Source organism: Quercus robur, chromosome 11 (assembly GCF_932294415.1).
Source record: "Quercus robur chromosome 11, dhQueRobu3.1, whole genome shotgun sequence".
Taxonomy (NCBI): Eukaryota; Viridiplantae; Streptophyta; class Magnoliopsida; order Fagales; family Fagaceae; genus Quercus; species Quercus robur.
The window spans coordinates 426,573-446,549 of NC_065544.1; the positions used below are offsets into that span (position 1 = coordinate 426,573).

The 19,977-nt window shown below is 32.1% G+C and overlaps 1 protein-coding gene across 3 annotated transcripts in view; it reads left to right on the top strand.

Annotated features, from left to right (window-relative positions):
- The first annotated feature begins 9,230 nt into the window (after window positions 1–9,230).
- Window positions 9,231–19,977, top strand: part of LOC126706413 (transcription factor MYB1-like) — a 28,292-nt gene continuing 17,545 nt past the window's right edge. Inside the window, exons 1-3 of one of the 3 annotated variants that reach the window (XM_050405852.1) lie at window positions 9,231–9,474; window positions 9,659–9,788; window positions 10,042–10,816. In XM_050405852.1, the coding sequence (XP_050261809.1) occupies window positions 9,342–9,474; window positions 9,659–9,788; window positions 10,042–10,690 (912 nt within the window). In that variant the 5' untranslated portion in view covers window positions 9,231–9,341 and the 3' untranslated portion in view covers window positions 10,691–10,816. Of the gene's footprint in view, window positions 9,475–9,658; window positions 9,789–10,041; window positions 10,817–19,977 lie in introns of those variants that run through there. The other 2 variants (XM_050405854.1, XM_050405853.1) reach the window with 2 other exon arrangements.

Here is a 19,977-nt window from a genome sequence, read left to right on the forward strand (position 1 = left end):
TATAGTAGGGCTCATCCAAGAGTCTTCATTTACTGAGATTCATACAATGACTTGTTAATTGAGCGGTCGTCCATCTTGCTTCAGGTGAAGACCGTCAGACATGGTGATAGAAAGTTGTCTAAAGAAGATAACCCATCAAGGAGTATTGACATGATTTGAAAGTATTAATCCTTCGCACAACCCTGTTTTTGAAAATATATGAACGTGAGAGTTGAATTCTCTATAAACCAATCTTTTTAAGACTCAAACCAAACCAATCAGCATGTTCAGGTTAATCAGGTACAGACCCCCAAGTCAATTCTTTGAGCCCCCAAAAAAGGGAAAATAGAACAAAAACCCTTTGGAACATGATCTAATTGTTCATTGATTCTCTAAACTGTTCATGGATCAACCCTCCTTTTTTTTTTCCTTTCAATTTTTTCATTGAAAATGAAGCCACATATATATATATATATATATATATATATATATATATATTTTTTTTTTTTTTTTTCTATTGACTATAAAATTTAATAAATAATTGTCATTTCCGATAAGTGTCATTCAAGGCAAATTTGAATGCACCATATTTGGTTGTTGATTTCAATTTTTCAGAGTCCAGGAGCAAAATTGAAATTTATTTATTCTAGGTGGGTGAGTTGGTGAATTCAGATATATTCTCTAATAGATTAGAGCCCCATACAATTGGCTTATTGTAACATTGACTCCCTATCTCCCACTTCCATCACCACTAAATCTTGGACAAAAGTTTCTTCACAATCTTTTCCATTACTTAAAGGTGGTATGTTATGCTTAATAACAAAGAAATAATGATATACTGTAATTACTATTAATAAAAAAATGACAAAATTTAGTTACAAAATTGGTTGTAATCTAAACATTACTACATATTTTGAAAATCTAATCAATGAATTATATGTTTTTTACACTCTTAATACACATGTCAAATTTTGTTTCAATCAGATATTATTTAATATATGATTTATAAGCTTATATTTTATGCATAATTTTAAATTACAAAAACTTGCAATTTAAACAATTTTTTTATGACATAAATATTGATCTTTAATTTTCTAGAAATTTTGTAAGCATAGAGGATATAAGAAGAAGATGTAATCTAATTATAAATTTGTCAAAATTCACCTCCAATAAAAAAATATATTGAGTAAGGTTGTAATTTAAGGCGACAACCAATTTTGTAACTAAACTTTGTTTAAAAAAAAAAATTTGATATTAGTCCTGAAGCCAATTTTTGAAAGTGTATTGTTATAACTTCTAATTACCATTTAACACGTCAAAAATTAAAATTAAAAATTAATAAAAAAAAAAACTGTGACAAAATTGTCTTACCCTAATTAAGGAATATTTCATTTCGTAAAAGATTTTTACTCAAACTGTGGACACGTTCCTCCTTGAGGTAATTTGTTAGTGAAAACTTAACTGTTGCATTTACACAAACCTTAATTGAAAGTGTTATTTTATGAAATATTTGGAAAAGTGTTATTTCATAATATCTCAATAAAGGTCAATGCAATTAACCCATTTTCTATTTTGGTTGTAAGATGTCCACCATATCATTCCACTCTGGTTTGGGTGTATAAATTTTCTAGTTGTATAATCTTCTCTGTGCCAAAAGAATATGAAAAAAGGCAACACCTACTATTGTCTTGTGAAATTAAAGCTAAGAGAGCTCTCTCCCCCAGCAACAGCATTTTGAACCAAGAAAAAGCTAGATTAGTATGCAAGATTTATAAACCAAAAAATAAAAACAAATGCAGCTTACCAAGCTAAGTCCCGTCGGATTTAAGTAACGTTACTATTTCTAGCACCCCTCTTTGGCGAGAGAAAATGCTCATAAACTACTTGCCAAGCGGGGCTCATCTCAAATTATTGTAATTTAATTCCTTGGTAGGGTCACTGTGATGGTAAAGTACTACACCTTTAATTGCAATTATAAGTACACAATCTTAGTAACATTTTATTCTTTTGAAGCCAAAAAAATATGATATGCTAATTATTAAAAAAAAAATACTAAAATTATCTATCAAAAAAATAATAAAATTGATTTTTTTTTTTACTTTGTATTTAAAAATCTTAATCAAACTCAAGACAACTACTTTGAGACCGAGTGTCTAACCATTCGACCAACCCAACTTATTTGTATTTAAAAATCTTTGTACCTATATAGGCAAAGATTTCTGAAAATTAATAAAATCCAACACAAATTAATTCGCCGACAGGTGCAAAGAAAGCACCACACGTTCAGGCAAACGAATCAATCATTTGGTGCCACATAAAAACCAAAAGAAAATTAAAAAAAAAAAAAAAGGAAATAAATGACTTGGACGTTTTGCTACGATTTGTGTGTGCTTCTTTAGATGCTTTCCCCTTCCAGCTGCCAGGAGGCCCAGGACCTGTGACTGTGACTGTGAGCGACTTCCTCCACTATATCAGACGTGACATCTTTGGTGCATGAAAGATGGGGTTAGCTAAGCTGCGCAGCCTTATGAACATAACATATAAACATATAAACATAACATATATACAAGTCATTATAAGCTGTGACTGTGACTGTGACTTGCTCCAACATAACATATAAACATTCATCAAAACATAACATATAAACATACATGGTTGTTATTTTTATCATGTAAATGTGATACAGCGTAGGTGTGTAGAAGCAGAATCTATAACACACAAATACTACAACTCTTTCATTATACCTAAGTTCTACAAGAACATTAGGCTAATAGGCAAAATAATAGAGAAAATCTCTCTACCAAACTTTTATTCAAAAACACACATAACATAAATAACCTCTCTATAAAGAGTATTTATAGGAATATAATTTCTCCTACTCCTTTTAGGAAAAGAAATAATAAACCTACTTCTACTTGAGAAAGGAAAAACAATTTAACTAAGAAAAGAAAAACAATTAAAATCCTAAGTCAACGAGGAAAAAGAAAACAACATAAAATATTAAAATATTTTATTCTTCCTTAACCAATCTGCATCATTCTCTTGGGGTTGGGGAAAACTCGTCCTCGAGTTTTGTAGCAATCTTCCACGATCAATTGGAACCCCGAATAATCCTCTCCATCCTATTCTTATGTGCAAGATAAGACGAATCAATATGCTACTTATCAATCTTTTCTCACTCATAATAAATCTTGATGTACGAATTTTTATTCTTGACCTCTTTAGCCATAGTGGGATATAAGAAGTAAGTACTAAAAAAGAATCCATGCACACATCCATAAACTTCATATTTCCTCCTCCACAAAGATTACTTAAAATCACTCGTTCACACCTCTTGTTGACCTCTATCAATTCTTGTTCAATAAAATCCTCCCAGAAGGGATCAATAACCTTTTGTTTCTGAATGTCGAAAATCTCATCAATGGTGTGAGTTATGGGCTCACCTCGTATGTATATGACTTTATTTTCATCAAGCTCAATCTTGTCTCCTTGACTATAATCTTCAAGATAGTCATCATAAATTGGTGGAGAATCCCAATTTACTATACAGACTCTTTCAATGTATTCATCCTCCCTTTTGATATCGTAGTCCTCCTTCTCGACATCAAAATACTCCTCCTCCACATAACGTGGATTTGGATGGCAGTTTTGAGGTCGGTTTTCAACGGCTAAGGCGGTGAGCTGCTTTGAAAGCGCATCAAACCACTCATTTATTCGTTGAAAGAACGCCTCTAATTGTGCATCACGTGCAACCTCATCGCGTTCATACACGTCATCTATGGCAACAAGTCTTCCCCCACATGCTTCTCTTTGTGCCATGGTAGGAACCTAGCCTTGCTCTGATACCAACTGATGCAGCGTAGGCGTGTAGAAGCAGAATCTATAACACACAAATACTACAACTCTTCCACTATACCTAAGTTCTACAAGAACACTAGGCTAATAGGCAAAATAATAGAGAAAACCTCTCTAGCAAACTTTTATTCAAAAACACACATAACATAAATAACCTCTCTATAAAGAGTATTTATAGGAATATAATTTCTCTTACTCCTTTTAGGAAAAGAAATAATAAACCTACTTCTACTTGAGAAAGGAAAAACAATTTAACTAGGAAAAGAAAAACAATTAAAATCCTAATTCAACAAGGAAAAAGAAAACAACATAAAATATTTTATTCTTCCTTAACCAATCTGCATCAAAATGTCTTTCAAAATTTTATTTTAAAACGGTGAAGCTACTATTTTTTGGCTCCACAAGTACTAAGTTCTCATGGAGCGGGAGAAAAAGGCTGAGAGTTCAAGTTTTCAGAAGAGAACTTCACACACATATACATCTAAATTATATTAAAATAAAATTTATATTTTGTATTAAAGAAAATGCTCGATTATAAATATAAAATAAATCTAGTGTTACAACAAAATTTCACAGCTATCAAGTGGCAAATTATGACTTGTATATATATAATAAAGTGATGTCTGTGATAAGTTTGGATGAGAATCAATAAAAACTTGTCAACTTTATTATTATTATTATTATTTGGAAGGAAAAACCTCTCAACTTTTGTATCTGTAGCTTCATAAATATTTCATTAATTTGTGGTTTGGCAAAAAAAAAAAAAAAAAAAATTTAGAGTAAATTTTTTTTTTTTTTTTTTTGAGAAATAATTACAACATGCTGCTAACCCCGCAGCTCGAACCCTTTCCCTCCTAGACCCCCAAGCACTTTGTACATGGGGAGGTGCCAATTCAGCTACAAGGCCTTTGGCAATTAAGAGTAAATTAAGTATTTGGTCTCTATCCTTTACACCATATTTTAATTTTAGTCCATAACCTTTCAATTGTGTCAATTTGGTTCCTAAATTTTCAATGTCGTGTCAAGTTAATCCCTATTGTTATCTTTAGCTGAAGAGTTAGGGGCTAGGGACAGAGATTAGCGTACTAGAAACAGTGAGAGAGAGGGATTTTATTTTTTTTTCCCTTAACCCAATCTATGAAAACAACAATTTATTTATTTATTTTTAAATATTTTAATACGATGTAGGAGTATATGTGTCCGTTGATGTGGTAATAAATTAATTTTTTATTTAGACCGTTTAACACGTCAGACTATTCCATCTATGAGATAACGGCAAAGATTAAGTTGACACTACATTGAAAGATTAGATACCAAATTAACACAATTAAAATATAGCATAAAAAATAAGGATCATTTATGTAGTTTACCCAAAAATTAATTAAAAATTGCGAGGGGTTTAAGTTTTATATATTGTTACGGGGAATATTTTCAATCAAGGCCATGCTAGCCATGTCATGATATATGTGACATCATCACCTGATATTTTTGGAAGATCATACTTATAAAACTAAAACAAAACTGGTTGATCCAATGCAATAATATAGGATAACTTGACAAATTATTAGTCAAAAACTTAGGAACAGTAAGCTAGGTCTAAGCACATAAGTCATACTACCGTACACCCTTGGTGCAATGGTCACTCCACATGTATAAGTACTTGTGGGGTGTAGAGGGTAAGGGCTGAGATTCAAGTTTCACACATATATATACTTAGATTAGATTAGAGTATAAATTCTATTTTGTATTAAAAAAATAAAAATAAAAATAAAATAAAAAAAAACCTAAAGTCATGGATGTTCAATCATCAATGATGATCTTTTATTTATTTATTAATTAGAGACATAAAATAAAAGAAAATTGCTAATAAATGCTCTTAGAATGCTGTTTAACAATTTATTTAAAAAAGAAATTTATGGAAAAAAAAATTATTGTTTTGACAACTTTTTTTCATAAAAATTGCCTCAAAACTTTCCTAAAATTGATTATTAACCATTATCTTAAAGAGTTAAAGGAATTGGTTAACATGACCCAAAATAAAAAGTGCAACATGTCTATGACCAAGACATGGACGGTTCAAATTGAGGTTGGCCCATAGATGTTGATAGACATTTTTGTCAGAGACTTTACTTTCAGAAAAATCTTGGGTGCCACAACCAACTTTCAAGAACGTGTGATGAGAAGGTTAGTTCGAGAGGAGATGAATGCAATAATTAAATGTGGTCGATTCGATTGGTGAGTGTTGAGACTTAATTTTGTAGGCTTCTGCTATGTACGAAAACTACCTATATTATAATTAAGTACAACCTACCAGTAGTAAATTGAGACCACCACTTCACAGTTCACACTCCTATACATATTGTATATGCTTATGAATTAAATGAATTGGCAATGTATTAATGTAAATTTGATTGTTCTCATGCTCCCTTGTTTTCTTAGGTATAATTAAAATAAAACCTAACTCAAGATATTAATTGCCATCAAACGCTGTTCAGCCAATGTTTTTGTTTTTGTTTTTTTTTTTTTTGCTAGTAATTTATGGTAAGGAAAAGTTTTGTCCCACTATGATAATCTCTTGCATACTAATCTAAAGAATAAAAAGCTTTTGTCCCAATTCTTAGTATGTATTCACTTTCAAGTTTCCACCCACTAATATCTCCAAAAAAAAAAAAAAAAAAAAAAAAAAAAGTTTCCACCCACTACAACATGTTATGGGTATGATTTTAGTTTTCTTCCCCCCCTCCATTTTCAAACTTTGATTACTTTATAAGAAAAAACAAATATGTATGTATGGACAAAATGGCACTTGACAAAAATGCAATTAGTAGAATATAAAGTGAAACATTTAAAATATAACACAATATAATTGCTTATGCTCTTTTAAAATTTGCTCATAATGTAGATACTATGTCAATGTGGAAGGAAGGTTTTTTTTTTTTTTTTTTTAGGAGAATGCTTCATATTAGGATCTAACAATGTATAAAATACCATGTCATTTAAAATTTTAAATGCAAAAATATTATTTTAGTCCCTACATTTTGATAACAATCAATTTGGTTCATATTATTTTCAACTTGTAGTCAATTTGGTCTCTACTGTCAACTCACTAACGAAAAATACTTACAAAACAAGCAATTTGTATAGTTGGCACACTTAAAACTCACATGGCAAATAAAATAATATAAAATTTTTTAATTGGTACTTTAAAAAACCCACCTTGAAATCATAAAAAATCCACATCATTAAATTTTTAAAAAATTAGAACAATTTCCTTTAATGTAAAAAATAACAAGAAACAAAAATTTTAAAATGGGGTTTTGTGGTGTTGTGTTTCCTCTTTGGTTTTGGAATATGGGTATGGGTTTGGTTGTGATTAGGGTTTGAAAAATGGGGTTTTGGGGTTGATTGTAGATCTGGGGTTGATGTTTTGATTTGAATTTTTGGGATTTCAAGGGTTTTGTGTAAAAAAGACTTAAAAGTCACCCTCATAATCTGGGTTTTGTGTAAAAAAAATTGGTTGCATTTGTCCTCATCAAAGCCACTAGATTTGACCCATCACTAAGACACCAATTCGAGATGAGAACCCTCTCCATTTATGTTTGTTCTCTCTTATTTTTCTATTTGGATATTGAGAAAGTTGTTGCTTGTTAGGCAAAATTTACTAGATTTTTTTTTTTTTTTTTTTTTGTGTTCGAAAATTTCAATTTCTTTTTGGTTATTTTTTATTTGGATGTTTCTCGATTGTATAGAGGTGAGATGTTGTAGAATGTATTTGGGAATTAAAGGATTTAAGACAGAAAAATCAAGAAAGTGTTTTTATGTTTGGTTGCCAAGAAAAATCAAGAAAATGTTCCTACCAAAAATTTTCTATTCTATCTTTAAAATTTAGAAAATGTTTTCTTTTTCAATTTAAATGCAAAATTTGCTTTAAATTCCAATTATAATTTTTTTTAATATTATTTTATTTGACACATAAGCTTCAAGTGTTATGACTTATGACCCTAAAATGTAAGAACAAAAATAGTATTTTTGCCAATTTAAAATGATATAACACTAAATACACTTTTAAATAGGTAATATTAATTCGCAAAATAGACCCATTTCATTTCAAATATAGATGATTAATTTCCTTTTTTTTTTTTTTTTTTTTTTTTTTTTTTTTTTTGCTTTTTGGCTAGTATTGCCATCAATCATCAAGCGAGAAGGCCATTAATATCTTCAAGCACGCTTTTGATGAACTAACAAGTTTTATCATGTATATTGGTTATCATAACTCGTAATAGGGAGTCACAAAAAACAAAGAAAATTACGTCTCCGAATCTATTATTGGTTTGTTTTTAAAATATCTTACTTCGTGCATAAGCTTTCATCGTTACACGGTTTGGAAGATATAAATGGTAATTTTACTGTTTTTTTATATATATATTAAAAAAAAAATTAACCCAAAACAAGTTCGCACGAAACAAGTGGTCCCCAATGCACATGTAACAAAAGGAAATTGTCTTTAGATCCACCAAAGAATATTATTTGTTTTGATGCAGATCCACCAAAGAAATTGAACCTAGGGTACGTTTGGTACACTGAATGAGGATTACGACAGGAATTGTAATCTTTATTACTAGTAATAAAGTGTATTGTAATGTAATAACTAAACCTATTCATTAGTTTGGTTGTGAATTATAACATTAGAATGAAACTTAACATTTATTTTAGGAAATTGTAATCTTTATTACTAGTAATAAAGTGTATTGTAATGTAATAACTAAACTTATTCATTAGTTTGGTTGTGAATTATAACATTAGAATGAAACTTAACATTTATTTTAGGAAATATCTTACTCATACAATTATATCTCCTTAAAAATTGTTATTTTTAAATTTAAGAGAGATATGTTTTATTTTTTATGATTTTTTATTTTTATAATTGTTAGATGTTTATGGAAAGTTTGTTTATTTAGAAATATATTAAGTTTTGAAATTATTGCACTTACTAAGGAATAGCTAATACAACCTTTTAAAGAGGAATAGTTATTCCTCATTTTGAAGAATAGCTATTCATAAGGAATGACTATTCCTTGTAATAAAAACATAACCAAACTAAAGAATAACTAAACCATAGGAATAACTATTACATTACAGTGACTATTACAGTCTACCAAACATGTCCCTAGTTTTTTTTTTTTTTTTTTTTGAAAATAAGAAATTGAACCTAGTAATTAATAACTCTACCCAAAAAAAAATTTACAAAAAATTTTGGCACGTCGGTTTAAATGAAAGAGGACCACATTTGCTATGAGACACATGGACCATGCAGAAATTAAAATTTTATGATATGCTAAAAGCAAAGATAAATTATTTTAATAGGACATAAATGAGCTATATGTATAAGTATGGGGTTTCCAAGAGCAGAGGAAATAGCAAATATTACAACTTTACAGAGTATCACAGTCACAGAGAAGCATCAAGATTGAAGAGAGTGAGAGAGTTGGGAGAAGAAGAAGTGCCAAATGGGAAGAAGCCCTTGTTGTGCTAAGGAGGGGTTGAACAGAGGTGCTTGGACAGCTCAAGAAGATAAAATTCTCACAGAATACATTAGAATCCATGGTGAAGGCAAATGGAGGAACCTTCCAAAAAGAGCAGGTAAGATATATCTATATATTAATATTCTAAGACTTAAAAAGAGTGAATGACTAGTTCCTTTATTTTCTTTTAGTATTTATAAGAAAGCCAAATAAAGACATGCATGCATGTGACTTCTTTTGGGATTTCTTTGTTTTTCTATATATGAAGCTCACATAAAAATGAAATGGTTAATTTTGTGCAGGTTTGAAAAGATGTGGGAAGAGCTGCAGGCTTCGCTGGTTGAATTATCTTAGACCAGACATTAAGAGAGGTAACATATCACCGGATGAAGATGAACTCATCATTAGGCTTCACAAGCTCTTGGGAAACAGGTTTAGATCTCTCTCTCTCTCTCTCTCTCTCTCTCTCTTTCTCCAAAGAAAAAGTATATATATTATATGGTTAATAACATAAACAATCATATAACAATATTGTAATTTTTTTTTTATTACATATATAAGTGCGATAGAATTTTATAAAATTGAAATAAACTGTTATACACTGTTTAGTTAATCATGTAACATAACAATATAGTAAATTAAGTTAATTATGAGGCAGCTAATATATATATTTTTCTTTAATTAGATGGTCTCTAATAGCTGGGAGGCTTCCAGGGCGAACAGACAATGAAATAAAGAACTATTGGAACACCAATTTAGGAAAAAGAGTTGGTGACCCTCAATGCCCTGCTCTAACTCCTAAGCATTCTTATGAAAATAAATTGAAGCAAGCATCAAAGCAGAGCAATTTATCCACGCAAGCGATCCGGACCAAAGCAATTAGATGTTCTAAGGTATTTCTCACACCACAGCCGCCAAGCCAATATGAACATTATTTTAACTCCATGGAGTTGGAGACAGTTGGGACAGGACACCAAATATTGGATATTGGTCAACTTTCCACAAATAATAAGCTTGTGGAATCCGATACATATGAAGATAATAATCATCTCAATTCGTTGGATTTCATGATGAATTTCAACATGGAGGAAGTTTGCTTGACGGATCTTCTCAGCTCAGACTTTCCAGATATGTGTGACATAACCAATTATTCCGATAACGATGCTAGAAGAAATGATTTATCATCTACTTCAGAACAACCTCTAATTCTCTCTCAACAATTGCCGCAAGATTGGACTACTAGCGATTGTGTTCAACTTCTACCCAATGTAGCTACCAATCTTCAGTCTTTGGCTTCACTTCTCGATTCCGGAGAGGAATGGCTAGCACAATAATTGAGTCAAAACTATAGGTACATGTTAATATTTTCAACTACAAGATTGTATATCTTATTTTTTTTTTCAAACTTGTGCTGGTGTGGTCGCATTATCAATATAGTTATCCTTTCATTTCCCACTTTAGTTGTACGTGTGGACTAATCCAAACGAATGTTAAGATAGATTTCAAAGAGAATACGCAGTACTCCTGGCGTAATGAGCGCGTCCTATTGTGGGATGAGAACCTTCTGTTTGGATTGTGTGGAGACTAGCTAGGTTCAGTGCATCAGAACTGTACCAAGTCTATCATGGAGCTTGGACTAAATAAAAATGTTTGCAATGTCATATGTCATAGGGCCAATGCTCCATACATGACAGTTGTATTGAATTGATAGATTTTTATTGGCTTTCATCTAATCACTTAATCACTTTTTTATCTACCATTTATTTTGGGAAATTTAGACCCCGGTTGATAGAATTAACAAGTCTTAAAACTAATTTGTTAATTAGATCTATTATGAATAATCATTGGTTAAACAATCAAACATCAATATTATGCATAGTAGAATAGTAAATAATACAAGGTATGATATCTCAGGAAAACCAATGAAACAAACTAATTTCACATTAAAAAACTTAGGGGGGGAAACCTTCCCAAAAAACAATTCACTATAGTAAAGAAAAGTTTAAGATCTAGTACAAAACCTTTGTCTCTAAATTCTACAATTCAGTAGATGAACTTACAGCAAAATCTTTCTACCGCTTCAGAATCTTTAAACTCTCCAATAAATGAACACTCCATCCACAATCACAATTGGAACCTCCAATTGACTTCAAGAACCTTCTGAAGGTTTTTTTCATAGCAACAAGTTTGTGGTGGCTATAGCGGCTTCAACTTCTTCAACAATAGATCTTCAGATTTTCTTTGAAACCCTTACGCATGGTGAAATAGATAAAACTTGGTTACAAAAATCCTAGCTGCATAAACGGAGTGTTTCTCTCTATAAAAAGCCTTCTAATAGATAGCTTATAATGTTCTTTAAATACAGTTCAAACGGATCTCAATTCGAATTTCAAACCAACAAGTTATGGGTTTTTTCATGTTGCTGATTTTTACTAATCTACGAAACTCGATAGATTGAGGAGGTATCAAGAAGGCAAAAGGTTTCTTGATAAATCAAGAGGTGTCGAGGAGGTATCAAGATAGCTATCAAGAGGTATCGAGCCAGCAATTGAGGTACATGCTGAAAATGCATTTTTCTTGAGTTTTTCTTAAGCAAAATTTGCATTTTCAACTTGATCTTCAATTACAACTTTAAGACGTATTAAAACTCAATAAAAACCTCAAGTACAAAAGTAAGTCCAATACATTAATAACTCGATTACAAAGAATAAACCCATATTCAAACAAACTAGCCTATTTAAAAACAACCAATCTCAAGAAATCATAACATAAACTAAGATTAACTGTTTTGATTGGCTCCAAACCTATTTTTCCTAAAAGCACTTAACAAACATGTTATACGCATCATATGGAAAACAATGACAGATAATAAACAAGTAAGGTTCAAGAATATGTATAACAATAAAAAATGGGCACAAAACCCCAAAGTACATAATGCTTTCCCCCTAAGTAAATAAAACACATCTCTCCTTTACAAAAACATATATTACTCCCCCTAACATGTAAAATCTCCAAAAACCACATTTTTCCGCCTTTTTTTCATGAATGACAGATGGCACAAAAAGCTATAAAGTTCCACTAGGGAAACATAAAGATGATCAAAAGGGCACAAAGAATCCATATACAACATACAAGCATGAATGTAATTAAACAAGATGCTATAGATACCAAGGGCACAACATATGCAAAATATGAATGACACACATGGAATGAAAAAAAAAAAAAAAAAATCCCCTTATAAAGAGCAATAATTGTAAAAACAACTTTCTTCCATTTAAAAAAAAAAAAAAAAAAAAACTTTTGGAGATAAAACATTTTAAGGAGATAAAAAAAATGAGATTGCACGTAGAATTCCAATATTCTATCTTTCATTTTATGCAAAACTTGACACTATGTGACGCATCTACAGATACATGTAAACACTTCCAAGCATAATCGCTTAAGACTATACAATATAAATATAAATAAATAAATATACAAGGAAAAAAAAAAGAGAATATTTTTGTTTGATTTACAAGAAGATAAAATAACGGAAAGAAATATAAATATAAATAATTTTTTTTTTTTATTTATTTATCATGCTTTGATGATGTAAAGAGAGTGATGAAAGTTCAGAGACAAAAACGAAGGTACGTATGTGCTTTTTTTAGGAACGTATGTATGTTTTTTTTTATTTGTCTGTTTTGACTTTTGAATCAATGGTTGAGTAACGTTTGGGTACAACTGTCCATGAAATCACATATGGCTCCTTCCTATTAAAAGGTTTAAAACGACAATTTTGGGTCCCACTCCCACTCCCATCCCAATCAAAACTACACGGTTCTCAATTCCGTGCAGAGCAGACCAGGTGTCTTCATTCCATGGTAGCTTCCTAGTCCTACCAATATTATTTGGCAACCCCACAAACCCCATGTGGATGTGGTAGCTCAAATTTCTGGTCCAAGCTCCAAGCTAAGGACCTCGCACCAGCCTCCCTGCACTGCACTAGCCGCCATGCACACCTCAAATATCTCCTCTTTTTATGAAGAAAAACTTCATAGATACGCTCGAATTCAAATCATGCTTTAACAAAAGTTCGGGAGTGTTTGGTAGATTTGGAGTTTTTTGAAATACGTATTGGTGAAAAAGTGTGTGAAAAAGTGTGTAATGTTATTTAAAATGTGAAAATGTGAGTTTGAACTCACTCATATGCCTAAATTCACTTTTCAACAAATACCCTATCTTTTTTTTTTTTTTTTTTTTTTTGCTGAATACAAATACCCTATCAATAGTCCCATGCATAAGTGCTACTATGAATTTTATTTTACTAAATTAACACTTAATTATTTTTTCAAATTTATTATAAATTTAGGTAGAATTGATTTATTAACGTACTAAGAGCAAGACCACTTATGCCACAACTGTCTAAGTGATAAACTGTGAATGATGAAGAAAAAATGGTAGGTTCATGTAAAAGTGACAGACAGCCAATCACTAAACTAAATTAAATGCAGTGAAAAATTAGTTTGACATGGAGATTTGATCATGATGGGAAAAACCCTCACAAGCAAAACCTTATCGAGTGAATTTTAGGTCATCACTCTCGAAGAATCCACTAATTAAGAATCAATTGGTTACAAGTCTAAGGAATCTTACCACAACCGAACCAGGGACGGACCCAAGATTTCAAGCTGGGGGGGGCCGGACATAAGCGAAAAAAAAAATTTCAAATACGCACCCATATAGTATTAATAAACTATCAACCAAGACAAATACCCAAAAATCATTGTTTCTTAATATATTAAAATACATCATTTACCAACAAAAACAAAAGACACGAAATACTATTGTTTCTTAATACAATCATCTATGAAAAGGGAACTTGACGCTCTTTCAAATCTTCAAAATCATCTATGATTGAATCCAAACTAAATGTCGAAACTATATCCTTTTCAATGTATAACATCAAAGAGTCCGTCGAAAAATCATTTTCCATTTTGTTTTGAAGGTTAGTTTTGACAACTTTCATAGTTGAAAATTTATTTCTCACTTCTTTTCAATTTATAAATTTATCTAATTTAGCATTATGAGTTAACAATAGGTGCAAGTGAATCACTGTTATATTCTTAAATTTGTGTGACAATTTTCTATATTATATGATTTGCTTTTTTGTCTTTTGTATTTCGTCTTTGCCTTTATTTATCTCTGTCTTTGTCTTGTCTCCATATTTCTAACACTCACCCAATCCCATTGCCGACACTATGAATTTTTTCTGCTTTCTGCACTAGCAACAAAAAAACTTTTCCTAACTTTATCATTTTTTTTTCTGTCACTTGTCCCTATTATTGCCCAACTACCAGTCAACAAAGGACAACCAGTAAAACACTTTAAACACTACACTAATTTATATTCTCTAATCTCTACAAGCTCTACTCTCTCTCTCTCTCTCTCTCTCTCTCTCTCTCTCTCTCTCTCTCTCTCTCTCTCTCTCTCTCTCTCTCTATATAATATAAAAGAGAAAGTCACAAACACAGAGTGACAGAGAGTCACAAAGCCACAAAAAAAAAAAAAAAAAAAAAAAAACACCACAGGCATAGATTCAATTCACAATCACCAATTCAGTTCATCACTCATCAATAAAAACACAAACACCACAAGTCCACAAGCACAGATTATTAGATTCTGAGATTCACAAATATTATATTAGGTTTTGAAGGAAAGAATAGATTAAATACTTGTGAACTGTGAAGGCTAGAGCAATGAAGTTGGGCTGGGCAGATCGAGCAACTGGCGGCAAGATAGGTCTCGCGTGGGCTGTGGCGGCGTTGGTGTCGCCGTTTCCCGTTTGGGTATGCGACGCTCACAGTTGATAGGGACGAGTCTGTGACTCTGCGAGATGGGTGGCGATGTGGGCAACGAGATGGGTCTCTCTCGCATGGTGGTGGCGTGAGCGGCGGCGTGAGTACTCTCTAAGTCTCGCCTTTCACTGTCTCTGTCTCGCCTCTCTCTTTTCTTTCTTTTTTTCCTTTGTTTTTCCTTTTTCGCTTGTTCAGTTGTTCTGTTTGGTTTTGGACGCTGGGTTTTTTTCTTCTTCTTCTTTTTTTTTTTTTTTTCTTTTTTACATTTTTTTTTTCAAAGATTTATATGGGCTCTTGACTGGGCTTAGTGGGCTGGCCGGCTAGGATAGGATGGGTCATGAAAATAAGGGGGGGCCCAAGTCCTTTTTTTTTTTCTTCTTTTTGGGAAAATTTTACCTACTAAAATTTTTTTTTTGGGCCAGGGGGGGCCCAGGCCCCCTTAGGCCTCTTCCTGGGTCCGTCCTTGAACCGAAGTATCCCAAAATACCAATTGACAGTTGAACCTATTGGCCTATACTAGCATCAGCTCCAATACCCAATTGGACTTATTCTTGTAGAGATTTCTCCTTTGCACAGATCTTAATACGTGACTAACAGCACATCAATAGTTGATTGTTATTGTTTAGCAAAGTTCTTCAATCCACGCCTGTAGATTTGGAAGCAGCTTGATACAAAACCCTATGGCATACAAAAAGTCCCTGAAACACCTGTTAAGTGTGTATCTCTGTACGTCTCTCTGTGTGTATGATGACTGCTGTAAAATATAACTTTTATATGCTCTGAAACCCTAGGGCACAAAACCCTAGAAAAACATTGGCATCATGGGCCGATGACAAATCTTGGAATTCTAATTTCCCATGTCTCGATAGATCGAGAGGTGTCGAGTTAGGTAACGAGATTCATTAAATCTCGATAGATCGACAGGTGTCGAGCAGGTGTCGAGATCTGCAGTTCCAACTTTTCTTATATTGTTTCTCAATTATTTTTATGTCTTTAATAATACAATTTGTTGGACACTAAATGATCTTCTTAAACACATTAAAACCTAAGACTCAAATAGTAAAGTGCGTTTTGTTCTTGAATATGCCAATATATAAAATATGACCCTTACACTAACTTGTTGGAGAGTAACAATTTTTAGATGACAATTCAATAAGGATCTCTAACTTTTTCTTCTAAACAAAAGGATCTCTAACTTTTAACTATAAAATCCATTACTGTCATTTCTTTTAAAAATAAAAATAATAAAAGTATAATGTACATATTTGTATTCTCCAAATGCAAAATTTATTTTTAAAAAATAATAATAAAGGGATTTTTTTATGGAAAACAAAAGAGGCTTCAATTAAAGAGATTTTTTATTTTTATTTTTAAGAACAATTAAAGATATTTTTAAGAGAATATACTTTAAATACATTTTTATTTAATGAGTTAATTATATGTTTTTATACAAAAAATCTATATATTGGTAGTGGAGGAGGATTTGGTAGGGGTCATGGTTCCCCTGCCCTTGTGCATAGCTCAATAAATAATAAATACTCAATTATAAGCTGTAATTCATACTTTTCAAAAGAAAAAAAAATACATTTGTTAATAATTTATTAGTTTGTATGCACAAATTAATTGTTATTGCACGTAATTTTCTTGATATTTATAGACAATTTGACTTTTTAAACAATACATATATAAAAACTTCATTTAATAATTTACATAGTTTCTCAACAACAAAAAATTTACATTAATTTGCATCCTTAAGGAACTTGTTATCAAAAGCTTGGATTTAAAATTTTAATATATTTAAATTTTTAGTCATAAAAATCAAGAATAATATTTGAAAACATTGTTTAGAAATATTTAGTAAAAAAATCGATAAAAAAATTGAAATATTAGTTTAAAATAGATTATTGTATAAATATATTTGCAAAATAATTTTTTTAAAACCTAAAATATATGAATCAAAATCTCACTTTCATCATAAAAATCTCAAAAAAATTGAAAAGTATTGAATTAATAAAGTTTATGAAAATATAGGTTATAAAAAAGAGCTCTTGATCAAGACTCTGTTCGTAAATTTATTCTTTACTTTGAAGACTTTGCTCGTAAATTGTTAATATTTATGTTTTTAAAAAAATTCAATATATTAATAATTAACTCAATCCAATTGATCCTTGAAATCGTCACTATATGAATTACATAAAAGAAATTTATTTAAAATATTAGCGATAATGCAAGATACTTAGACTAAAATATCCATGATAATATTATCTTTTAAGTTTTGTAATCTTTGGGAAATAGCTAATGTAGGGATGTTAGGCCCAATAGAATATATTGGACACCTAATAGTCCGAGGACGGGTAAATGTGTTATAGAGGTCAGTACTAATAAAGGAAGGGATCTAGGCATGATGTTCCAGGGAGGTGATCCGAGGAGGAATGCTTCCTCGGCTAAGCAAAGCCGAGGTCAGGAGGTGCTGTGTGACATCAAGAGCAACGTTCCGGACAATTCCACTGATTAGGAAAAGTATCAAGAAGGAACAGGACAGAAGGAGACTATGAAATATCTAAGAGAAAGTTGCTACCACCGCATTAAATGCTCTGTAGCTAACTCTCTGACCGCATTAATGAGGAAGTGATACCTGAATAGCAATTTTCAGCCTTACAGCTACTCCTAAAGATTTCAGGAAGGTGTTGATGGGACAAGGATCAACACCAGCAATCTAATCTACACGTGGAGGGTGGAAATGAAAGGAGGAAGATAGTATAAAAGAAAAAGGAAACCCTGAGAAAAAGGGATTGGAGAATTAAGAGAGAAATATTGTAGCTATAAAAACTGTACTTGTAATCAACTTCAAGAATTATATACAAGAACTGATCTCCTCGGACCGTGCCGAGGACAATTTTCATTAGATACAACCAATCCAGTTTTACTTTATTGTCATTTGGATCCACTATAATAGTTACCCAAATCATTAGAGTCTTGTTTTCCAACCCACTCTCTACAAATTCATTGTATTGGGCTCTTTGGACCTAGATCCTTTTAACTTTTGGGTTTAGGATTCAAACTATGTCCTTCCAACTAATAATAGTTAAGTTTCTGATTTTTGTCAAGACTCTTATAGTTCAACTAATTGATATTTCTTGGTCTTTTCAACGAAAACATCCAAGCTTCAAATTCTCAATCCTCACTCTCCCAACCATCTAATTATCAAGAAGGAAAAAAAAAATTGTGATTATTCACCAGGACACATTTTCCCCCAACTGCTTGCAATAAGTTGAGTTCAATTGGAAGTCTACAACGTCCTCATTCCACAGCGTACCATTAGATTTGTTTTGTGTAAGGGAGTTTCACTTAACTTATCATGAGCAAAGGCCTATAACCTTGGTGTTTCAATGGCCCATAAATTTAAATTGCAAGCCCGTTCTGTGCACATCTATTGAACTCGGTTCTGCTTATTAGCTGGTGTTGTGTGGACTGTGGAGTGAGAGTCACCGACCCAAAATCTCCAGAAAACTTGACCACTAAATCCACCTTCCTTGACGTGAGAGGAAAAATGAAAAGATGGCTCAAGAATTTCCTTTATATATATATATATATATATTTCTTTTTTGGCACAAGAATTTCAAACTCTTGAAAAATGTGATCAGTCATTGCTCAACAACTATGAGAAACCTAAAAACAAAACAAACAAAATTGATTATAAATATAAAAAATAAAAATAAAAAGATTTAGCTGAAGCCCAATGCTTCAATTCACTCAACTTGTTAAGATAGTGACACGTGACTAAAAGTGGACACGTATCACCATCGTTATACACTAAAACATTAAACCCAAAATTCGCCAAAAATTAAAAAAATAAAGGTGTGTCAACTGTATTCCATGTTGTAAGGACACAAATCGTAACGAACCGTAACGGTGTTAGGTTCGCACGTAAAAAAGCCCAAACAATATCATTTGTAGAGCGTGGGTTTGAAAGGCTAGGCCTTGGTCGCCAAACGGTGGGTTTTACGTGATATCCATATGTAAGGACACGAATCGTAACGAACCGTAACGGTGTTGGGTTCGCACGTAAAAAGACCCAAACAACATCATTTGTAGAGCGTGGGTTTGAAAGGCTAGGCCTTAGTCGCCAAACGGTGGGTTTTAGGTGATATCCATACATGGTTAAGTCGTCATCGCCCTAGGAGTCTTTCTCCTGGAGGCGGGCTGGGAAGCTCTGGATTCTGGCCATTTTTCCCAGCCTCCTCCTTGGCTTGCTTTCTTTCTCTTTTATATTAGCCTATCTCTCTTATCCAGCGTCCACGTGTGGGTTCTACTTTCCAGGACTGATACTTGTCCCATCAGCCCCTACCCAGAGTGGTTGGGAGTGACTGTAAAAGCTGAGGCGTATGGTCCTGCCAAGTGCAGAGTGTTGAATGGCAGTAATGGCAGCTTTTCTTTTGACCTTAGCCGTTATTCTATCCAGAGTCTTCCTCTTTATTGACCTAGATATTTTAGATTCTTTTTCCAAACTGTTCCTGTACTGTTTTTGCCCTTTCTTTTAGTGAGACCTTGGACATGCCGAGGACTGAATCGTCCTCGGCTGTATCTCAAGACCATTTTGTACTTGTATTACCGAGCCTGGGCTATAACCTTCCTCGGCTCGGGCCTTGGACCCCAACGAATAAAATGGGCCAGGGCCTCAAATCATTGGGCCCCACACATGTTATACATCAAATGGTTTATTTATTTGTCTATGAAGAAATAATTTATTTATCTTTAGATTGTTTGACATTTGACATTTGTAT